Source organism: Macrobrachium rosenbergii, chromosome 50, assembly GCF_040412425.1.
Source record: "Macrobrachium rosenbergii isolate ZJJX-2024 chromosome 50, ASM4041242v1, whole genome shotgun sequence".
Taxonomy (NCBI): domain Eukaryota; kingdom Metazoa; phylum Arthropoda; class Malacostraca; order Decapoda; family Palaemonidae; genus Macrobrachium; species Macrobrachium rosenbergii.
Window position 1 is genome coordinate 9,140,001 of NC_089790.1, and position 25,000 is coordinate 9,165,000.

The window sequence follows — 25,000 nt, forward strand, 5'->3', positions numbered from 1 at the left end:
AGAAAAACACTTCACCCTACCTAAACTAATGATAAAAAATGATTCTTGAACTGAAAAAGGAAAACGCAAAAACCTCAACTCAGAAAAGAACAGGAAAAAAAAAACCAAAAACACAAACGAATTATTTCCTAATCCAAGACGCGTAGATAAAACACGTTTTCATTTACTTAATGGTGTCAGTACGGATGAAATTTGCTAATGACGATGAAACGCGCCGAGCAAAAACGGATAAGCGAAGGCGAAACTGAAAAAGGGAATATCAGGACTAAGTTTTAAGTTCTAAAAACAAAACCGACTGGATTGCGCTGCCTTCTATAATCGATATAGACAGAAGCAGTCGCCTTGAAAAGGTTTTATTGACAGGTAAAAACGATAATCTTCGTATGTGTTTGTGTATGTGTGCGTGTGTGTAATACTGTGGATGTATATATATATACAGTATATATTTTATATATATATATATATATATATATATATATATATATATATATATATATATATATATATATATTATAAATGTATATGTATACGCACACATATGTGCATATATATATGTATATGTATAAATATGTATCTATATATAAATGTATAGATATGTGTGTGTATGTATGTATGTATGTGTATATATATCTATATATATATAAATATAAATATATGTATATATATATATATATATATATATATATATATATATATATATATATATATATATATATATATATATATATATATATATATATGACCATAAACAAAACTTGATATCGAATTAACAGTACCTTGGGAATAACTTAAACCCAAGGGGAATTACACTTTGTAAGGGCATATGCCCCAGCCAATATTTTAACCTGGTTAGGGTAGAACAACTTGACTACTCGGTTTTCCTAAAGATTTTACCCGATAATCAACTTTCCTGTACATGTGTCTGTCGAATTCAGTTTCTGCACTTGGAATGAATGACGGGTGATTGTTAGGTTTACAATACTATGCAAACTGTGAAGATTTTTTACTGACACGCACCTGACTTCTTCATACGCCAAAATACGTAATATGTATGAGACAAAACTTCTCTCTCCCCTTTCTCTCTGAAACACACACACACACATGTATGTATGTATGTGTATGTATATATATATATATATATATATATATATATATATATATATATATATATATATATATATATATATATATATATATATATATATATATATATGCATAAAAAAATACCTTTCTACAGGCCTCTCGCAGCTACGAGAAATCGATACAGATAAATTCAAGGCTATTTTATTTTGTTTTGTTTTTACTCATGAAACGACGTTATAAAGCAAGATGTGTTGGAAGTAGCGATGACTGACAGTAACTGAAATCGAAGACAAACTAATATCGACCGTTCTTACGTCGTAAGTGAGTGGAAGTAGAAAAAGGAATGTAAAAAGTATGATATAAATAAATCAACAATCCTTATATGTATTTAAATGGAATGTACTTAAAATTAGAAACAATTCTAGGTTGTGCCAAAACTCAAAGTGATAAACTTTAAAAAACGATGATCGAATGGTGTCAATGGCAGAGAGAGAGAGAGAGAGAGAGAGAGAGAGAGAGAGAGAGAGAGAGAGAGAGAGAGAGAGAGAGAGAGGGGGACGGGGGAGGGGGGGGGATGGGGAAAGGCCAGACCAAACCGACCAAGTCTGACACATTGCGTCATACGAGTATGTAACAGGAGTGGTAGAAGCAACAGGTGAGAGAGAGAGAGAGAGAGAGAGAGAGAGAGAGAGAGAGAGAGAGAGAGAGAGAGAGAGCATTTCTCTTTCACTTTTTCACTCTGCTGCCAATTACACTCTTCCCCTTTTCGTCTTGCGTATCCGCTTCTGCCAACAATACTTCATAAACAAAGCTCTTTGCAAACCGGAGCCGGGGTCCCACGCCGCGTGTAACGCCCAATGGATTTCGCAGATGATGCTTCTGTTTGCACAAATCCGATTACCGACATGTTTTGGGAGCTGCCGGACGCATCGCCGCCGACTTAACTTTTGCATTTTATTCCCCGGATAATAGATCTCCAAAGCCATTGTCGCTGTCAGTTACAGCATCGAAAAGAAAGGACATTTCGTAATAGGATTGGGAGCGGGTAAAAGAGAATGGCAAATAGCTGCTGCTGATTTGCGAATGGTTTTCATGGACGTCAGGAAGACTGGCTGGTTGTAAAGCCTAGGCATCCACCATTGCGAGGTATAATACTTCGCTGTCATCTTGATTCTGATTTCCCATTTTTTTTTTTTTTTTTTTTTTTTTTTTTAGAAATGAGCAAAATGTAACAGACATTACTTCTAATCTTCCGATGGTGAAATGATCATCAGGTGGCATAAAATTCAAATGAGCTGTAATACCTACATATCCATTTGCCCTCTTTCGGTACCCGTGACTGTACATCACCGTTGCAACGCCACGATTACGTAAACAAATCACTCAACCCCACGGACCGGATAACGCGACACACAGTTGATACCTTTGGCCAGAGGACCCGACCGACCTTTGCAGTTCATTATCATTCTCCAGAAACATACAAAAATCAAGAAAGCTCTCAAAATTAAGAAGAGAAAAAAAAAAAAAAAAAATGGCAGGGCGAGCAAGACAACAACAGCTACCCCACGGAAAGGTTGAGTGCTAATTAACAATCCAGGAATCTCGCTGCAATTAAACGCATAAAAAAATCATCTCTAATCAACAATGAAGGAATTCCATTATAAATTCCGACTTTCGGTAAATCTCCACAATGTCAATCCTTTCATATTCGGAAAGAAAATATATTCAGAGTAGGTTTTCATATCAACAGAATAACATACTTAGATTGCTGCTCTCTCTCTCTCTCTCTCTCTCTCTCTCTCTCTCTCTCTCTCTCTCTCTCTCTCTCTCTCTCTCGGGAAAGCTAAAATCATAATTCTCTTTGAAAATAAAACTTGAATCTCTCTCAAAACAAAAGCTTTCATTTCTCTCTCTCTCTCTCTCTCTCTCTCTCACACACACACACATACACACACAGATTTAAGTGAGAACGTAATTCCGTACGCACAAGTGTAATTATGAAGCAGCAAAAACGCCCTTTTTAAATTGTAATACAATTTCACGGGTCATTTCATCATCAGCCATTTTCCTTCCTCTCCTCCAAAAAAAAAAAAAAAATAGAAAATAAAAAAAAAAACAAAGGCATATTCTCGGTTAGGAGTGAAGACAAAAATGCCGACAAGATAAAGAAACGACCGAGCTTATTTCGCGGAATAGCAAGTGCTTAACAATGAATTAAAAATGGAGGAAAGACTCTCTCTCTCTCTCTCTCTCTCTCTCTCTCTTCTTAAACAACTTGGAAAGGCAAATAGATTCATCCCTGGATTCTTCTTACTCCTCTTTTCTCTCTCTCTCTCTCTCTCTCTCTCTCTCTCTCTCTCTCTCTCTCTCTCTCAAGACGCAGTGATGGCTACAGCATATTCCCTCCACCCACACTTACAAAAATGGATAAAATCAACTATAATTAATAAATGCAATTTCCTCTCTCTCTCTTTCTCTCTGTTCTCCAGAGGACTGATAAATTTACAGACACAGCGATATACTACATAGTTATTTGCATTCACAAATAACACAGTTTGATAGAACCAAATATACAGTTAATAATTACATTTAACAGAAAACTGGTTCTTCTACTTCATATGGAAAGAACTGATTTTTGATTAATGTACTTGTATGGACAACATTGGCAACGAAATAAGATAATAAAATTTAAATAATAATAATAATAATAATAATAATAATAATAATAATAATAATAATAATAATAAAATCTTATCAATAAATACTATACAATTCTGGCATTTTTAAAAACTGGAATAAAATTATCGATTTAAAAAAAAAAATCTAGACGGGAAAATGTCTACAACTATACATAAATATATATACATATATATGCATGTATGTATGTACATATATATATATATATATATATATATATATATATATATATATATATATATATATATATATATATATATATATATATATATATATATATATATATATACATACATACATGCAAACGATCACTACATTGACAACGCCACGATCCAGAGTTCAGCAACAACTGTTCTGCGACAGACATTTCTCCTTCAACCAAACCTGCCCAAATCTGGCCCTAAGGTTCGAGCTACTCAGCAGAAAGGAACTCCGCCCCACGTGTGCTACAATCCCTTAAACAAAACTTGCCTTCCCTCCGGATGTGCAAGCACCTTTGCACGCAACGTGAAAAAATTCCACTTTAAGAATACAAGCGAGGAGAATGTCCAGAGCACGAAGCATGTCTGTCAAGCATTCGTCATTACTACCGAAGTAATCCGGGTAATGGTGAAATTGCAGTGGAATATTGTTTCTTGAGGAATGCAAGAGTCCTTTGCCGAAATATAAGGAACAGTGTACAGGTACGTTGACGTGACAGACAGCTGTTGATGACATAAAACTGTTTCTACCAGCTCATTTCGAGTAGCGAATGGCTAATTCTTGAAGCATCTGAAATTTGTCAAGGTTAAGGTTTGAATTTCTGGCAAAATATATGTCCTAATTGATTGGGATAATAAAAGCACATCTGTCGACACTAACACGTTTGTACAATACTGTTATATATATATATATATATATATATATATATATATATATATATATATATATATATATATATATATATATATATATATATATATATATATATATATATATATATTGCATATATTTATATAGATATATGAGTATCACAGTATCAGTATGTTTATGGGTTGTCATAACTAAATATATGGATATAAGGGAAGAATTTCATGCCAATCTTGCTCAAAAAAAAAAAAAAAAGCAAAGGCGAGAATTCCTTTGAAAATATGTGAAAAAAAATTTTCAGAAACGAACCTTCGCCTTTCCTCATCATCTCAAAAGTGTCAATAATAGGATGAGGAAAACCTGAAGCACAAAAAGAGAGGGAAAGAAAGCAAATAAAGAGAGAGAGAGAGAGAGAGAGAGAGTCAGGAAAGTGGGAGGGGCGGGGGGGGGCGGGGAGGGAAGTACCGTTGTAACTCTTTTCATTCCCCATAAACCAATCTTTGAGGCCGAGCTCTCCAAAATCAAATAAAAGCTCCACATCGAGGCATGTGTGAGGAAGGCCGATGGAATGTAAACACGGAGCCATATATGCAAGCCCGGCCGAAAAGAAAAACGGGAAATAAAGAAGTCAACAAATCTCTCTGAGCTTCTAAAGCTGGCTGAAGAAATCGGTCCGATATTGTGTTTCTCGTCTGCGCGGGGAGGTTCGGAACGGTCAAGAGAAATATATGTGCTGTAATGATCATGACAACTACTACAATAATAAACAATAAATCGAAGATTTCGTTTAAAGGACTGTACAAGGAAAAGATATATCAATAACAATGATTAACGAGACAGTTACTAATAATAATAATAATAATAATAATAATAATAATAATAATAATAATAATAATAATAATAATAATAATATTAACAAAATAATTCTGAGATGACGCTTTCTAACAAGACAGTGACTCATAATAATAATAATAATAATAATAATAATAATAATAATAATAATAATAATAATAATAATAATATCAACAAAATAATTCTGAGACGACGCTTTCTAACAAGACAGTGACTACTATTACTACTACTGCTACTACTACTACTACTACTACTACTACTAATAATAATAATAATAATAATAATAACAATAATAATATCAACATAATAATTCTGAGACGACGCTTTCTAACAAGACAGTGACTTATAATAATAATAATAATAATAATAATAATAATAATAATAATAACACACAACCACATTTAATTCCATCCCTGGAAAGAAAATGTCGTCCTATTTTCCAGCGCGACAAGAATGCAGCAGAAAAATACGGTTGCCAACGTTCCAGTGACCATATCAAAATCGTTAAGTCCTTAATATTTATTTTTTCGCCCCGGCGGAAAAATCATTACGCAGAATAGAATGAAAATGAAAATGATTAACGTCGCCAAAACCTAAAACAATAATACTACGGAATCAGGAGTCTGTCTGGAACACCAGGTATGGGGGGGGGGGAGGATTCTCAGTCCACTGCGGATCAGCAGATATGACGCCCAAAATGAATTCTCAAAATTTAAAGGCACTTTCACGTGAAAAAGTAAATAGGAGGAGAAAAAAAAAAAAACTCACGCAGTTCTAAAAAGGAAGTGAAAAAGAAATGAGACCACATTCCAGTTAAACACTCAACTTCTCTCGGGGCTTTACGCTAGTATGAACAAAGCTGACTTCAATTTACCGTTCATAAAAGAAGTTTCCAAATTTTATCAGCTCGCCCCACCTCCCTCCCTCCCTCCCGGGGAGGCTTTTCTTTACTTTTTGTCTAATTTCTCTTGCTTAGCTGCATTTTAGGATCCACTGGACCAGCGGCTGCATTCAACCTACTTAATAATCCATGCAGTCGTGTCTGTTTTTTTTCTTTTCTCTCCCCCCACAAAAAAAAGTTTTCTCTTTATTTCATCATCTTATTTTTTTGCCTTTCAACTCCCGAGTTCCCCTTCCTCGGTTCTTTTAATCGCTCTTTATTTATATCGCATTTCCCCCCTCCCCCCCTTTCTTCCCACTCATTCTATTTATTCCTTTCTGGCCCAATTACTCCCACTCTTGGCCATTCTCATGACTTTTTCCATTTTGCCTCTCCCAAGCAGACCTTCTCTCCCATCCCCACCCCACCCCCCAAAAATACACACACACACACCATCACATTCCCCCAACCCCCAACCCCAAATAACCCCACCTCCTAACATTAGATTTTTTTCATTTGCTAATGGTCAGTCTGGTGTTTCTCCTCATCTCCCTCCCCAAACTAACTCTCTCTCTCTCTCTCTCTCTCTCTCTCTCTCTCTCTCTCTCTCTCGACTTCCCATCCCTACTGCCCCTTGCAAGGAGCTCTGCTAACCATTCCCTTCGCCTCTCTCCTCCCTCCCCAATCCCGTCTCCCTCCCCCCTCCCCCTTCCATCTTTCCCACTCTCTCTTCCTGTACCTATATCCACCCTCCCTCTCCTCTCTCTCTTTTTTTTTATTTCTTTTAATACAGATTTTTGAGTTTTGGTTTTTATGTACCTTCCCCCTCCAATTCTTGTGTTGCCACTACTCACTCGCTGTCTCTTTCTATCTTCTTGTTTGTCCTCTCTCTCTCTCTCTCTCTCTCTCTCTCTCTCTCTCTCTCTCTCTCTCTCTCTCTCACCAATTCTTTCCTGTCATTCTTTCGAATCGATCCCTGTTTCCCCTCCCCCCCCATATTTTTTTCCTCCGTCATAATATCATCCATCCCTACGCTGATAAATATGTGTTGTCTCTTAGAATCGGTGTTCCGTTATTTCCCTCTCGATATCTTAATTAAAAACATCTATCAACGTCCGTTATTTGCAAACTTTTCTTTTCTCCGCTGATTATTTCATAAGAACGTATTACGTATAACAAGTGCGTGGTACTCGCTCTTACTCCTCCTCCTCCTCCTCCTCTTCTCCTTCTTCTTGTTATCTCTATGTTATGTCATGTTTATTGATGACCGTCTTCCTTTTACCTTTTCGTAATCGTCATATTCGAAAAATCTCGGTTCCATTCGTCTTCTCGCAATAAATTCGGCGTTCGTGTATTTTTCGGAAGGACACTCCATCACTCTCTCTCTCTCTCTCTCCTTGATATTTTATCAGCTGCTGCTTCCCCCTTCTGGGTTGGCAACAACGAGCAACAACGCCATTGTGACAGACGTCAAATATAACTCTCTCTCTCTCTTTAAAAGACTTTGTGTTATTTAAGTAACTTCAATCTTAGCTCAATAATCTTCCTTCGTCTCACACTTGTACAATTTCTTCCATCATGAACACATTTTAACAACTCTCTCTCTCTCTCTCTCTCTCTCTTTCTTCTTCTTTCTCTCAGTCTCTCTCTCTTTAAAAAGACTTCGTGTTATTTAAGTAACTTCAATCTTAGCTCAATAATATTCCTTCGTCTCACACTTGTACAATTTCTTCCATCATGAACACATTTTAACAACCCTCTCCTTTCTCTTTCTCCTTCTCTCTCTCTCAGTTGCATTTCTTCCCTCTTATATTTGGCCTCTTCTTCCTCCACCTCCGCCTCCTCCTCCTCCTCCTCCTGCCGTGTTCTGTTCCCTCCTCTCTTCTCTACCTCGTCTCTTTCCCCCCTTTTCCTGGTCAGTATATTTTTACGCTTTAAAATCTCGTCATAAAGAACCGCATTACTTTTATTAATTTCCCTTGGCCGGATTTACTGATGAAAATCCGAGGTAAGTTTTATTTCTGTATATTGTTTCATCTTATTGTCCATTTTTCACTGTTCGTTGGCCGGGGTTCCCGGGGAGCGTTGCCAGATGCGCGAGATGTTGTAGTAGAACAACAGCCTCCGAATTCCAATATGAGAAGCATAGGAAATAAATAACGCACGCTTTATTCCTCCACCAACAGACTAATTGGGTCTCGGACTTGCATCCCTTCCCCCCTCCCCTCAACCTTCACCTCAACCTCCTCCCCTCCCCTCCCCTTATTCCTCCACCTCCTCCCCATCATTCACCCACAGCCCTCCACAATGCCCAACCTGCCCCCACCACCTCCCAAAACCCTTTGCTGACATACACACAATGTGCGTGTGCAGGCATCCATCCTTTTCCCCTCCCAAGGATTGCGTATTCACGTGCGTACCAATGTCTTGCTCAGCATGAAGAGAGTTCCTGTGTGTACGCTGTCTCAATGTATTAACACACACACATACGCTGTATATATATATATATATATATATATATATATATATATATATATATATATATATATATATATATATATCATACATACACACACACATATATATACATGTATATGTAAATATAAAATAAAAATATGCATAAACATACAAACAATTTTGCACGGATTCTCAGCAAACATAAGAAGCACTAGATGTTACGGCCGTCTGTCTCTTGTCCAGAACAAAGTGCACTGCTCACTGGAGTCAATTCCCAAAGGACAGCCGGAACCACACCGAAGAGATTTGGCGCAATAAATAATGCGGTGTCCCCGCTGCGAGAGAAATTTAATGCGCTTTCTTCAGTTCGGAGTCGTCGGCGCAAAAGCCCTGCCGAATGCCCAGACGAATCGCGACATGCCCGTCGCTACCAAAGGAGACGGGAGTTCTTTAAACGACAATTAAGATGATATAAGCCGCATAAAACCTTCCGTTTTATGAACTGGTGTTCGCATTCCACCCCCGCCCCCCCAACCCCTCCCGTGACAGCAGGAAGGGAAAACAGCGAGGTGGGCAGTAAATAGTAAATAAGAAATGAAATTCGCTACGAAGGAAGAAGTTACCATTCAGCTCATTCTACTCGGGAGAGAAACGATCTTTGTCTATTGGTTCGGTGGAGTCCAAAGGTCCGTCACCAGACCTCTTACTTCCTGTGATGCCCTACAACACTTGCTTGGGCATGCAGGGGAGGGGGAGGCCGTGGTGGCATGTGGCGGCGGCGGAGGCGGCGGCGGCTTGATCTAAACCAACCAACCGTGGAAGAATAAAGACACACCTCCTGAAATACTGCTCACTATTATCGCCATACATTAACACTTTCATTGTTGCATCCAATTCGCTTCCTGATAAATTTTCCGGCGGAGGAGAACCAAGTCAGTTTTGCCTCAACAAGTTCATTCCTTAAGGAGTCGCTGAAACAATTTCGCTTTTCACGATTTTATTCGCTTATTTATTTATTTGTTTTTAATCTTAGTCCTTAACTTGAATACTGACCGGTTCTTCACTAACTGATGTCGACCATATAAAATATTTTGTTCCCTAAACATCTTTGACGAAACTTGCTTTTTAGAATTGTTTGGGCTTCCAATTGAATAATTATAGGAATAATGACACTACAATTTACTACGTCTAAAATTATTGCCATGATGAAAAATTTACACACAACCTGTTAATAAGATATCAATCTCACGACTTCATTATTCAAACACGCTCTGAAAGAATAAAATACACATGTAAAAAAAATGAGATGCAGAAAACACACACACACACACACACGAACAGCCTAAAATCAGCAAAATTAAATTTCTAGCTTTTTCGATCTCCTCAATGAGGATCTGAAACGCACACTCCAAAAGATGAGTGGGAGTTACTTCTGTCGAAAGAATTCAAAGAAACAGTCTTCTTGAAGGGCTGGCGTTACTTTTAGAAGAAAAGGGAAAGGTAAAAAAAAAAAAAAAAATAATGCTCCTTCCACAGTTATCTCGCCTGCATTTTCTTCAATAAACTTTCACAGGCGAGGAAGAGGAGTACAAACTTTTGAGGACCCGGGCCAAGAACTTCTCTCAGGAGCCAAACTTACCGGCAAAGTCTAACACTGAAGATTGGTAGATTAATTGCTATCCTAATATGATGGTAAAATCCACCAAACATTTTTTTTCTTTCTTTTTGCTGTTTTTTTATAATGGCGGAAGGAGTTGCAAGGCAAGTTTGTTGTAATTCCACTGCTCTTTTATACGAACCGGATATTAAATTGGAAATCAGAGAGAACAGTCAATTACAGAGAAAAGACTTTGACAACAGTAATAATAACAATAACAACATATTTTTCCCACAAATCACAAATCTTAATCCAGAGAACTTAATTCCCATTCCAAAACCACATTCCACATTCCTTTATAATGTCAAGAATATTCACCCGGGGGGAAAAGCGGAAAACTCCATTTCCCCATTTCGTTTCAATAACCTGTACTCCAGTTTTAGGAAAATGTCAACAAGGAAATCTCTGTGACAATCGTTCAATGTTGCCGAGAGTTTTGTCAGCAAAGCGAGTGATAAATATTGAAACAAATCGAACCTCAATAAAATATGTTATATGATACTGAAGGGAAGAATGAACTGTGTTGGGGCCTCAGTTCATCAACAACGTAATTACTACGCGCCTTTCTTGGGAACTAGGCGTTTTGAATACATGACTGTCGAAGGAATGGAACTGAATTTGTAACATTAAACCAATTTTATTTACTAAGTTGGTCTCAAATTTTACTTTAATTCTCAAGATGGTAAAAAATCATACAATCGATTCCTTCCAGATAAAATATTCATTATGACCACTCAGCTATCTCTCGGCTTGAAATAAAACACGCGAAGTACCAATTTTATAAAATAAAAAAAGCAGGACGAAGAAATAGTTGTTTATCAAAGCGAGGCCAACCAATCACCTCCTTCCCTTCAAATCACGAAAGACAAATTGATCGTTAGGGCGAACCACACTATGAAAACAAATCCTGCACCGCTGACATCGGGGGGAGATACGCGGCTTTCTATCAAGCAGACGCCGATGTCTATTTGATGCTCTATTCGATACACAAAACCAGAAAGTCTATTCAAACAGGTGTTGCTTAATAAGATTACCTGGAAGCTAATGATAATTAATAAATTGAATTCATCACGTGCGCCACCACCGCCCCGCGACTGGCTGGCGGTCTTCAAAGTGCGCTCTTTCCCGAAACATCAAACGGGAAATTCTGTTTTGCTAAAACCTAACTGGAAATAAAGTGGCGTTCATCAAAGCAATTTGGAAATTTCGCACTAATGAACTTTTGTTCAAAATGGCGTACGGACGCGCAGAAAGAAGCTGTGGGAAATTTTGCATCGATCACTGCATGACTGAATGCAAGCGAACAATTTGAAAGAGACAATTTTCGTCGAAAAAAGGAAGAAAAAGTATTGAATTCTCCCCCTACGTCAGCGCAGCAGGATTCAGGTACACAGGTTCTGCAATGGCAAGCACTGAGCCCTCTCTTTAAACGCATCAGAAAAGGATTAAGTCCTATGGATGCAATAAAGTTCAAGGCACACAAATACTTCGCCTCCAAGTAAACAGGAATTTTACACTTGGCACTGCGAAATAACAGTCCCATATATGAGATGGGGTTTTAATCTACAGTAAATGCCGCAAGAACTCAGCTCGAAAGAAATTAGAATGACTTGGTAAACCACAAAGAAAGATTCTAAGTGAAATATGTATTTTGCATTTGGCTGCAGCGCCATCCATTGCAGAGCGGGACCGTATTTCCATTTTCTATAACTTAAAAGGGGGACATAAATATTTTTGAAAACGAGAGGGCCGGAGAATGCCATGTCATCTCCAGAGATCTGGTACTCACCAGGATTGGAGACCCACTCCTGTAGAGCCTTCTGTAGTCGTCGTACGTGCAGGGGCTTGGAGGCCATCCCAACGAGGGCCATAATCTCTAAAAATTCCTCTTCGCCTGCTTCGCACAACTGTTGAACGTCATCGCCTCCTACGGAAGACAAAAAGACATAACACATCGGAGGTGCGAACTGGTAGCCTTGGGATGAACAAGCTCATAAAGATTAATACATATGGTTTGAGAAACTGTGTAATTTGTGGTAAATACTCTGTGTTTTCACAAATGCCAACAGAAACGGGTTTCACGCACACAATGTTGAATTAAAAAAGGTAATATATATACAGCAGAAATGGTATATGTGCAGACAATATATATGCGCTGAGATTTAGGCAGTTAAGCACTCTTGTTCAAGGAAGTGTGTGTGTATGTATATATATATATATATATATATATATATATATATATATATATATATATATATTATATATATATATATATACACACCCACACACACACACACACACACACACATATAATTAATATATATATATATATATATATATATATATATATATATATATATATATATATATATATATATATATATATATATATATATATATTCAACACTTCTTTTCATTTTCTATCTATGCGATGAAATCCAAGTCGTATAAGCATTTATAAAGAAACCGTAATAATTGCCGCGAAATCTCAACACTGTCCTTATCAAAAGTTCCAACTTGGTCCATTTAAAACCCCGAATGTAGTTCCCATTGAAAGTACGATTGTGGTCCATTCTAATCACAACCTGAGGTCCATTTAAATACCGTATATTTAAATGTCCGATTGGTTTCATTTTCAAGCCCAATCGAATTCCTTAAGAATGTCTGATAATAATTCGTTTGGGTATCTGACACTGTCCCTATTGTTCCTTCATTGCTTTTCAAGCACTGGTTCATTCAAATGTCACATTGTGATTGGTCCAATGTCTGATTGCGGTAAGGTCGAACATAGGGTCCAATGTCTGATTGCGGTAAGGTCAAATGTTCGTTTGCGGTTCATTGAAATGTCAGATTATACTTCATTCAAATGTTCGGTTGAGGTCAACTCAAATATATAACGGTAGTTTTTTCAATGGTTCGACTTCGAATGATACAAATTACGGTTTTTCTTACACATTTTACGTTACAAACGTTATATTTAGTGATACTGGTAACGATAGGAATTCTCTCTCTCTCTCCGCTTTTAATCATTGTGGAATAATATTTAGTACTTGCGTGCAACATCTTCTTAAGTAAAACATCTATTAATTGAATCTTTGAATTAAACAATAACATAATCTCATTCCCATTCTCATTTTACTGTCTTAAAGATATTACAATGACGATACTTTTGCTGTTTTAAATAAATTAAACAATTTTGCTTTCGTTTAAATGAAACGAATCAAGAGATGTTGAAACCGATCACTAGTTTGAATTTTAAAGGTCTGTGTAGAGACAATCCCATGGAGGTCATTGACCCCGAGTATTAGGTCAACTTTTTGCGTCATAACGGGTCACCTAATCATGACATCAGGACTCGACTTGTGGGCAGATGACCTTTTCTGAATAATATGTTCTTCCAACCAGATTATATGTTAAACCTGGCACAATCCGTCATGAAGTAATAGTAATAATCATCACCAAAAATCGTCATTTCTAAATATGAAAGATTTAGAAACATTTTCGTGTAAATATTTCTTATAAGATTAAATAAAAGTTTCCCAAGTGACTCATAATGCAACCACACTGCTAATTTGCACCAGATGTCATGAAACTGGGATTACTTGTAATTCCAATTACACTTATCTCCTCGAATAAAGCACAACAATTGTTCATCCGATTAGAGATGTTGTTTTACAAACCTGATTCAAAAGTGAACGTCTCTCTGCAAACAGAAATAACTAATTTAGCTCAGAATGCTTTACAAAAGGCATGATTCGTTCTTCGCCGTTCGGCCGAGGGAAAAAAAAAATTTTTCTTCCTTTCTTCAGGAGGAAAGTTGATGATTCTGTTCCGAACATTTTTAAGCGATGAGTAATGCGATGTAAACCTAGGCATTTTACAGCCAAGGATTTTCACGGACATTTGTTAATCCTTTTTTTTTCACTGTGAAATTTACGTCAAATCTTTATTTTTATTTTTAATTTCTAAGGCAAATAACATGAGATCATTCTGACGGAAGAAAATATCACACTTTTCTGTCGCCTCATACATTTTTTTTCATCAGCAAAGTTAACAACTTCAAGTTGAGCTTTCCCAACATTAACTCGTCTTTCACTTACCTTCCATAACTCCGAATGACTTTCTGTACGAGTAATGAATTTCGTAATAACTGCAACTAACTACTAAGTACGACATTTTTTTTTTCTAATGCTACCAGCATTAATAATGCCATACATTACATTTGCGAGAATAATGAACCTTTAAATACCGATTCCACATGAATATAGGTACAGCAACCTTTTCAACACTGTGGAAACGAAAGAGAGTAAATGCAAGTCCATTACTAAGTGGGTTATACGAAGATGCAATGTATTACTACCCTAACGTCTAAAGCAATTCTTGTATTATAATTTACTCACATTTTTATCTATTCATTTATCAATTTGTTACGCTCTTTATTCTTTTCTAATGACCGATCTCTTCGTTCTGTATTTCCTATTACCTTCTGTTACTTCTTTCAAATGCACGCCATATTCTTTGGAAGCATGAATTTCAAGTCTATGGCCCGTGTGGGCTTGTCCCATATGAATAGGGTTCATTTTCAGAATACTAATGATAACAATTATAGCAGAATCTTTCTTGTTTTTGATCCTGAAAGGTGTCAAGGAACCGGACTCCCTCGAAGATGGGTTAACAACTTTTGCTATACGAAATAAACACACGGACGTTCGTACCAAGCGTTCCAGGCAATAAGAGCTGGCTGACTGGTCAAGCAAGTTTCCGTAGCGCGTTGTAGCAAGGGAACGGGCCTCGCATGTAAAATATATACAATGAATGCGCACAAATGAACGGTCCCGATAAGGGTGGGTGCCATTTCAAGATACCGCTGTACATGAATAGTCGATCGCTTTATCTCGCGCGTTAGTTAACACGGCTGCGACGCCTCGTCCTTAACCAAATATTCTTTCGGTAATGAGTTTGCATAAAAGAGCTACGGCAGAGTTATAAAAAACTAAAACAAAAAGCTGTAGTTGGTGTCTCAAGTGGTGCCTTCATGACTTTGACACACTGTCTAAAAGATAAATGTAAGGGAATTTCTTTCGTTGGGAAAAAATATGTTATTTAAGAATTGAGAGAAAAATAACAATAATAATAATAACAACAGATATTACAGCAATGATTTTATTTCTATTTTTTTTTTTTTTTTGTAAACAGGCCAAGATGGACATGACTTCTAAACAAGATGAATCACCGCAAGAAAACTGCCGGTTGCAGAAATTGCTACAAATAAGAACACAGCCTTGCTTTATACGTATACTCGAATCTAACCTGTATAAAATAAATTCTGCAAAAATACTTCTCTTCTTTCCAAGCCGAACTTTTCTCCGTCATACATGCATCACACTATAATCTCTAACTTATTCATCGTTTATGAAGCTAAGTTAACGTATAAAAATGACGTCAGCATATTTCTTGCTAATTTCTAAAGCTTGGTAAAGGCGAATAATGGAGACCGTAATCTGTGACGATCTCAATGCCCCTTCTGGAGTGAGGAATAGGGAAACAAAACCAACTTTTCCTTTTAACCTACACGGAGGAGAGACGACGTTAAAAAAATAAAAAAATAAATAAATAAAATAAATAAATAAATGGAAAAAATAGTAATAATTTAACATAATCTATTCGCGTTGGAAAAATCAAATATATTTAAAACTTAAATAATGACTTTATTTGTCAATTTAAATGTCAACGATGCCTTCTAACTCAGTATTATTATAAAAAATATAAGCATATCAACTAAAATTGCCTAAGCATTTTCTCTATTCAAGATATCAAGAGTGAGGATGAACGCAGCTTCCAGAAGCGTTCAATTGTTATTAAACGCGAGTTATGAATTGTAATAATGACAAGGGATCCTGTTTAATTCAGATAAATGCAAGTCTGTTCATAAGAAGTGACGTTAAACCGAATATCTGAACCAGGTTCCCGGTCGAGGACGAGAGAGAGAGAGAGAGAGAGAGAGAGAGAGAGAGAGAGAGAGAGAGAGAGAGAGAGAGAGAGAGATCTCGTGCACGATTAACAAAGTAATTAAAGCCCATTCTGGTGATTGCAAAATTCCCCATAATGAAATCCCTTCGTCTTACTTAACTGCAATTACGCCATCGAAGTTATGAAAGTAAATTCCGACCCGAGAACCCTTCGCTTAGTGTTGAGAACTTCTTGGTTACTGCAGTTACTACTCGCAGCTGCAACTTACTGAAGAGACGAATGAATGGGCTCGACCCTTGCAAAAGTCTACGGGATTCAGACTCCGAATTTCACTCCTGTCAATAACTGAACATGGCAAAAGGTTTCTGATTCTGGCTTGGCATGGTGAAAGCTGTCAAACTTTCTTTTCTCGTAGTAATAATAATAATAATAATAATAATAATAATAATAATAATAATAATAATAATAATAATAATAATAATAATAATAATAATAATAATAATAATAATAATAATGGAGAAACAAATCCACAATTATGTATGGGTACAAATACTTAAAAATAACTGCGGATTTGTTTCTCCATTTCAAGACTCATGCTACTGTGAGTATTTTTATACGCTTTTATTTAGCTTGTTTTTTTTTGTCTGTTTGTCTTGGTAAAATCTTATACCTCAATTTTCAACCTGTTCCCTTCATTCGATGGACTTGAAGTTTTGCATGGTTACCCAATCCCGGTGACAATACAACCTTACATGATCAGTAGGTCAGCAGTGACCCTACAGTGACCTGTCCCAGTATCTCAGGATTTGTATGAAACAGGATTTTTCACAGCTTCTTTGACTAAGTAAATAACTCTACGGATTTATCGAACCTTCTTTGGCTCGACACGATATCAATTTCGTTAGCTACAATTAAATGGTAAAATCGGTTACAATTTCTTTCAAAACAATATTTTTAAAACACGCTTTTATTAAAATGCACTAAAAAGTGAAAAAAATAATTTTTAGAGACAAACCAGGATTTTCTTACGATTAATCATGTCTACAAAAATAAAAGCGTGGGCGCCAAACATGGAAGAAAAAGCTACATGAGATAAGAAAAAATATATTTCTTTTCTTGTAGCATTTCCTTCCATGTTTGGCAACCACGCTTTTATTTTTGTAAACATGATTAATTGTAAGGAAGGCCTGGTGTCTCAAAAAATAATTTTTCACTTTTAAGAGCAGTTTAATAAAAGCGTGTTTTAACAGATTGTTTTTTATTTTTTTTATTATATAATTTTAATAATTAATAATAATAATAATAATAATAATAATAATAATGAAAAACTGAAAAACTTGTTTTAAAAAATAATAATAATAATAATAATAATAATAATGTGAAGTAAAAGAAGATGAAAATCACTGAAAAAAAACTTGTTTTAAAATAATTGTTTTTAATAATAATAATTTTAATTATAATAATAATAATAATAATAATGAAAACTTGTTTTAAAAAATTGTTTTTTATATTTTTTATTTAATAATAATAATAATAATAATAATAATAATAATAATAATAATAATAATAATAATAATAATAATGTGAAGTAAAGGAACATAAAAGTACTGAAAAATTCACACCTCCAATTACCTCCACCTCTTTACTCCTAGCAAGTTAACCCAACGTCATTTCATAAGCACGACATCTTTTTAAATAAACTTTCTAAGCAGACAATGCATCCATACACGCTTTCGTCATTGCCATAAAGATATCCAGCATTCCAAATAAGAGTGTTTGTGATATTATATGAGCTCGTCAGGTCGTAGCTAATAAAACTAACTTTGCAAAACATTTACGAATCAAAGTCTTCGTCATTTAATGAAGACTAACCCCAGTGATCTTAAAGTCTGATTTCATTAATGATAATCAACAAAGAACATTTAAGAGTAAAAATTATCTGTCATCCACCTGTCATCACTAACTGTCATGGCATAAGATTTGTCAGGAGAACTCACCCAAACATTCATATACTAAGTTCCTTGAAAATGGCCTTCAGCCCTTACCTCGATATGCAACAAGTAATAGTTTTTTTTTTTTAATAGACTGAACTAAACACTGGCAAAACATTTATAAGTGTTATTCTTCTTTAAAATACATGACAGTCTTCTCATTAAATAAATGCAACTGCTTTACGCCCATCTACGGAAGGTCTTCAGAGATTAACAAAAGCAGTTAGCTCTAAACCACTAATACAATTCTATTCAAAATCAGAATAATATTATTTATGAAAATGTGAAACTGAAAGGTTGCTTTTCACTCGTATTTTCACAATCACTAACACTATTGTTCTAAGTCATACGCGTATATTCACAATCAGGATAATATTATTTATGAAAATGTAAAACTGAAAGGTTGCTTTTCACTCATATTTTCACAATCACTAACACTATTGTCCTAAGTCATACAATTATATTCAAAATCAAAATAATATTATTTATGAAAATGTACAAATGAAAGGTTGCTTTTCACTCATATTTGCACAATCACTAACACTACTGTTCTTCACCCACAATGGAGTCAAGCGTCATTATTACTCTAATTATGTCTGATAACAGTAGATGTCAAGACGATAATCAATGAATTATTAAAAATTAATCGATTGTCACAGGTCGCTGTAATATGACATAGTTATTAGCCGTTCACAAAAAAATAAAGTAGATGTCAATATTCGTTACATACATAATCTACCTTATTAAAACAGTCAATAAGTACGCAATAAATAAATAAATATATAACAACTATTACCATTTGCCAAATAAAAGAGCAATCTAATATTAGAATCTCTCAAATGTGGATGATGTATTTTAGAAGGTCCAGTGGAAGGAGTGTAAATTAGGGAGTCTCCCTTTCTTTGTTCAGTTTATATATATATATATATATATATATATATATATATATATATATATATATATATAATGAATATAGAAAGGAATATATATATATATATATATATATATATATATATATATATATATATATATATATATATATATATACATATATACATATATATATATATATATATATATATATATATATATATATATATATATATATATATATATATATATACAGATAGAGAGAGAGAGAGAGAGAGAGAGAGAGAGAGAGAGAGAGAGAGAAAGGAGATGAGAAGGAATGTGCATTTAACAGTGGGCAATATCACACTGACAAATGGGTCTCTACATTTGAAAGTCTCCATTCAGCCGTAATGACAATACTACCATTAGGAGGAAAATACACAACTGTTACAAAACTGTCATAATGTCGTCATGTCGACGGACTCAAGAATTACACATGAGCAATAATTAATCCTTAATTCTACTTGATGCCATAGAGGTCAGGCGTTGGATTTCGCCAAACCAGCAATTTGAGTTAAATCTTATTAAGAAAAGATAATAATTTTCTCCTTTATACTAGATTTAAGGTTCTCTTGGACAGGAGGAGGCACCCTATATTAAGTGCCAAATTATAAGTCTATATACTTTAAAGAATACCTAAAAAAGAAGAATATAAATATCTCAATACAAGAACACCTCACTTATGGAGGAAAGTTATGAACGCAAAAACGGTTCTCACTTGGAGAAGTACTGCTTAGCATGGGACCTGATTTAATAGAGCAACTGAAAATTTAAAAAATAATCCAATTAAGCTTCATATTTCAGGCAGGAGTGAATGTGTGAACAACAATGATAACAAAGCATGAAGAAATAATAAAAACTTGAGGTAATTCAACAGATTTACATAAAGTAACTGAACGTTTAGACGAATAAAAACTAGAGACGAAAAAGCTACATAGACCAAACTGACCATAAACATTCAAACTGAATGAATATTATGTTAATCAATGATTCTTGAAGCAAACAAGTTGAAGGGTTTCTGAAATAAAGGGGGGAGGGGGAGTGCAAGGACACATGTCCCACGAACTTTCGAAAGGCAACGGAACAAATAAAGCAACTTGGCAACAAGTCTCCCACAAAATGTTGGCAACAAGTTGAAGGGAGGTAACAACAAAGAAAGCGTAAAGGTTTACCATAAAGTAACAGAACCCATGTTCTAGATCTAGGGCTTTATCCGGGTAAAGTTAACAACAAAGACTACATCTCAAGAAGCTTTATGTTTACATGGTAAGTATGAAAAGCTACGATCAAATGAAGCTTTGCATTTAGAGGAAAGGATAAACTGAACAATGATGCCGTCGAACAGCCTCTTCAATGAATGAACAACACCGAGGGTGGAGAGCTTCCCGAACGAACAACACTGATGTTGCAGAGCTTTACACGTGAAGGAAAAGATGAACAACGATACAGTAAGACTTCAAGGGTGAACAGCAATAATGAAGTAAGGCTTTACGACGAACGAACAACACTGATGCTGCAAAGCTTTACACTGAAGGGAAGGGACGAACAACAATGAACAGTAAACAACAATGACGCTGTGAAGCTAGGCAACAGGAAGGGATGAAGTACTGTTACGTGATAAAGATCCACACATGGAGAAAGGGTGAACAACAGTGATTTGCTAAGATTCAGTGAGATTTTAAACAACGATGACGCAATAAAAACTTGTCATCTGAAACAGTCACCATAATTAATCAGACAAAACGTGCAATTTAGAAAATGACGAACTTCAGTGTGGACACCATTTGTATTTTATGGAGAATAACTAATTCTATTTACGTTAGGGGTATAGTTTAACCAACCATACGCTTACAAACTATGGCCCAATTTTCACAGGGAGAAAACGAGCATATACGAAGTTTCCACCATTTCACCAAGCAAACCTGAGTCACGTATTCCTCAATAATTTTAACTAACACTGGTTTCACCTGTTCCAACTCTTCAAATGCTCCTAGAGACAACCGCCTCTAAAGATAACTAGCAATGGGAGCATAACTGACACAGGTGTGACGAGTTATAACTTAGAGATCTGGTCGAGAATTACACCCAGTGGAAACTTTCATAATGCCTAGCACAACAGAAAGAGAAGAAGAAAAAGCTCTCGAAGATTTTCATAAACTCAGCACGGGATATTAAGATCTGTCAGTGTTTAATGAGCTTACACTATTTAAAAAATACTTATCTTTAAGTGACAACAGAATACAACCTCAGATAGCAAATATGGTGAAACAAAATGAATTAGCAGCCAGCAAGTTAGATTTGGGATTAATTTATTATTATTATTATTATTATTATTATTATTATTATTATTATTATTATTATTATTATTATCATCATCATCATCATGATTATTACTGTTATTATTATTATTATTATTATTATTATTATTATTATTATTATTATTATTATTATTATTATTATTATTCTAGCAGCAACAGTATTTACATATATTAGAAGTATCTATGGTTCATGAATGTTCATGATGCAATGAATGACGAGATATATATAATGTGTACATTATATATATACATATATATATATGTATATATATTGATATATACACAAAAACCATATTTTATGTTACACAAACTATAATTAATTGCATCAGAAAGTTAGCAATTAATAACCAGGATTTTAAAATAGTGACACAGCAGCAAAGCACAAACGCGACATGAAGAGAAGCATTCGACAAACAAACAAACAAGTCGGCTACAATTAACAAACAGAAACATGCAGAGCTGTTTAAAACACACTGACAACGACGCATTTATTTACTCCAAACGAGCAACACACAGTACTAATTGAAATATAAATATACAAAAACGAGAGAATAAATATCTCTTAATTACTTACAATGGTTGGGGTCAAATGTAAAAAAAAAAAAAAAAAAACAACTCGAGTACTTCAAATAATAAAATATGTAGACTTCTAACTTGCAACAGAACACAAACAAACATACACACTCCATATATATATATATATATATATATATATATATATATATATATATATATATATATATATATATATATATATGTAGAGAGAGAGAGAGAGAGAGAGAGAGAGAGAAAGAGAGAGAGAGAGACCCGCATTTATAACACACAAATATACGAAAGACATGCATGATTATTCGTGTAAGAATCACCTAAGGAATTTATTTAAATGTATACTCGTGACAATTCTCTGACTAGCTACAGATGTGCAAAGAAACTTGAGGATACTAGAATAAAAATTAACTTTAAATTTACGTTTAAGAATATGATAAACAAATTGCACACTACACATATAAAGAAAATCACATTGCACTTTTCTACATAAACTAATCTTGATCTGCTTTTCTGAACAACCTCTACGAGCGAATAATAATAATAATGAGGAAGTCATAATTTGAAATGAAAAGCGCAAATGCACAAGTTTTGACGAGAAATTTTTAGCCCCAGAAAGAAAAATACGGGAAGTGTATGCATTTTACTGCAGAAAACACGCCGATTTAATCAGTCTTAAAGGCTGCCACAATTCTAGAACCAGAAGATTCAAAATCCCTTAAAATATAACCCCGTGCTTATGAATGTGTTCCCTTGAGAAATGTGCTAAGGGCAGTGGCTCCCACATAAATCTTTTCCTGTGGCCTTATTGACTTTTCGCTTTGCAGATTTTGTTGTTTTGTCCTTAGTCTTTCATACAGGCGTTTTGTCCATTGTCTGGGGAGGCAATCGGCTGTTGTCTAGCAATAAAAGGGGGCACTTAGACGATTAGCATGCCGCTATTGACTTCTGCATAAGGAGCAATGGTCATATTTAATATTGATGGGATGAAGGTGCAGTTTTAATTTGTATTACGAGGCGAAATTAACCGACGTTGAGAAACATATATTACATTTGCATTGGCGCAGAAAAATAATAAATGTACTACGGGAGTTTCTACAGCCATGCAGACCTCAAGGCCGGATAAAATAGTAGGGATGATTTCTATGCGGTCAGCCATGTTTGATAATGAGACAAAATAACCACTTAAACGTTGCTGTTATTGAAAGATTAAGCTGGCACTTGACTGTGAAATATCCATGTACATTATATAAATAAAAACAAAACTGCACCCTAATGTTTAATGGTTCTGATGAAGCACTGTAAGTGCTAGAAAGTTAATGGCGTCCTGGCTAAGGGTTCGAATCGAATTTGGCTGAGTCGATTATCAAAATGTTTGGAGATTAGCAAACCTAAAATTCTTTTGCAAATACAATCTTTGCAAACAACAGGAAAAGTTTTATAGCAACAAACAAACACAAATGACTGGAGTGTTTACGTTTTCAATTAAAATAAAATACTGTACGGCAAAAACACAGAGCATAAATTAATCAAAACTATTTTTCTGAAACATAAAATTGAAAGTCAATACATACGTATAAGTAGGAAAATGCTTCATAAACAAAACCGAAACATAAAAGGTTTGGTTTACTCTTGAAACATAGTTGATTACTTTCATCCAAGACACACGAAAAAAAGGAGCAAAACCTAAACATCTATGAAATGTTTGTCTTTGAAATAGTTTTGAAATTCCATTCAAAATTATCTCCATAATTTTCAATTAAAACTAAATGGAATAAGGGCTTATCTTGCAAACATACTCACCGAACAAACAAGAAAGATTCATGTCCTGGTCCCAATATTACATCGTAAAGACTAAATAAATAAGTGTCAAGGATGCATAAACTTACCTTGGTGAAAACGAAGAAAGCGTAAACATTCTGATACGGGAATGAAAAGCAATGCAAACAAGAACGAAAACTAATGAAAACGGCCATGCAATAAGCAAGCCTCATACAATGGCAATCTCTCCTTGTATTGAACCGGATGCGTTCATGGAGCCATCTTACCTGAACCCAAAATCAAGCTAACCTCTTTAGGGCAAACTTCACTCCAGATTCAGGTAAAAAAAAAATAAAAATAAATAAATTGTGCATTGAAAAAACACGTGGCAACTTGGCCCTAGGATAGTAGAGAAAAAAAATATCAATAAAATAAGCAATTGGGAGATGACACTACCATACCATTATATTCATCACCTCTTGAAATACAAATTTTTTTTTTTGTAGCATTGCATGAGCATCAATTTTTTTTTTTTTTTTTTAAAGCTCTATCGTGTCACACAGACAACACCGAAATGTAAGAATAGAGACTATACTGACTGTAAGTTCATAATGACCTTTCACGCTACCTTGACTGATGAACGTGTCGTAGTAATTGAGTAGGTTTGCGCGCTGCAACACGCGGTACAGCTGCAGCTCCGACTCGTTGGTGGGCTGTGACGTCACGGCCACTGCAAGGCAATCGGAGAGGGGAAGAGAGAGAGAGAGAGCGGAGGTTAGTCGGGGAAACAGACACGGATTATGAAATCACATAATAAATCTAACATATATTAATACTTGGATTAATAATAAATCTTACGTAACATAATACTTGCATTAATAATAAATCTTACATAAAATAATAATTGCTTTAATAGAGTATGGAGGTACTATCTGAAATGGGGAAATGACATATTCATAACTTTTTGATGCATCTTTGGTAGTTGTTCATATATAAACAATTATGTAACTTTTTCACAAGAACCTTA

The 25,000-nt window shown here is 35.1% G+C and overlaps 1 protein-coding gene across 50 annotated transcripts in view; it reads right to left on the minus strand.

Annotated features, from left to right (window-relative positions):
* The window catches only part of nab (NGFI-A-binding protein homolog), a 698,726-nt gene that overhangs the window by 171,080 nt on the left and 502,646 nt on the right, over window positions 1-25,000 (minus strand). For 39 of the 50 annotated variants that reach the window (XM_067093707.1, XM_067093703.1, XM_067093682.1 and 36 more), the window contains 2 exons: window positions 24,602-24,703; window positions 12,265-12,402 (listed from right to left, as the gene is read on the minus strand). In XM_067093707.1, the coding sequence (XP_066949808.1) occupies window positions 12,265-12,402; window positions 24,602-24,703 (240 nt within the window). Of the gene's footprint in view, window positions 1-12,264; window positions 12,403-24,589; window positions 24,704-25,000 lie in introns of all 50 variants that reach the window. The other 11 variants (XM_067093671.1, XM_067093706.1, XM_067093670.1 and 8 more) reach the window with 1 other exon arrangement.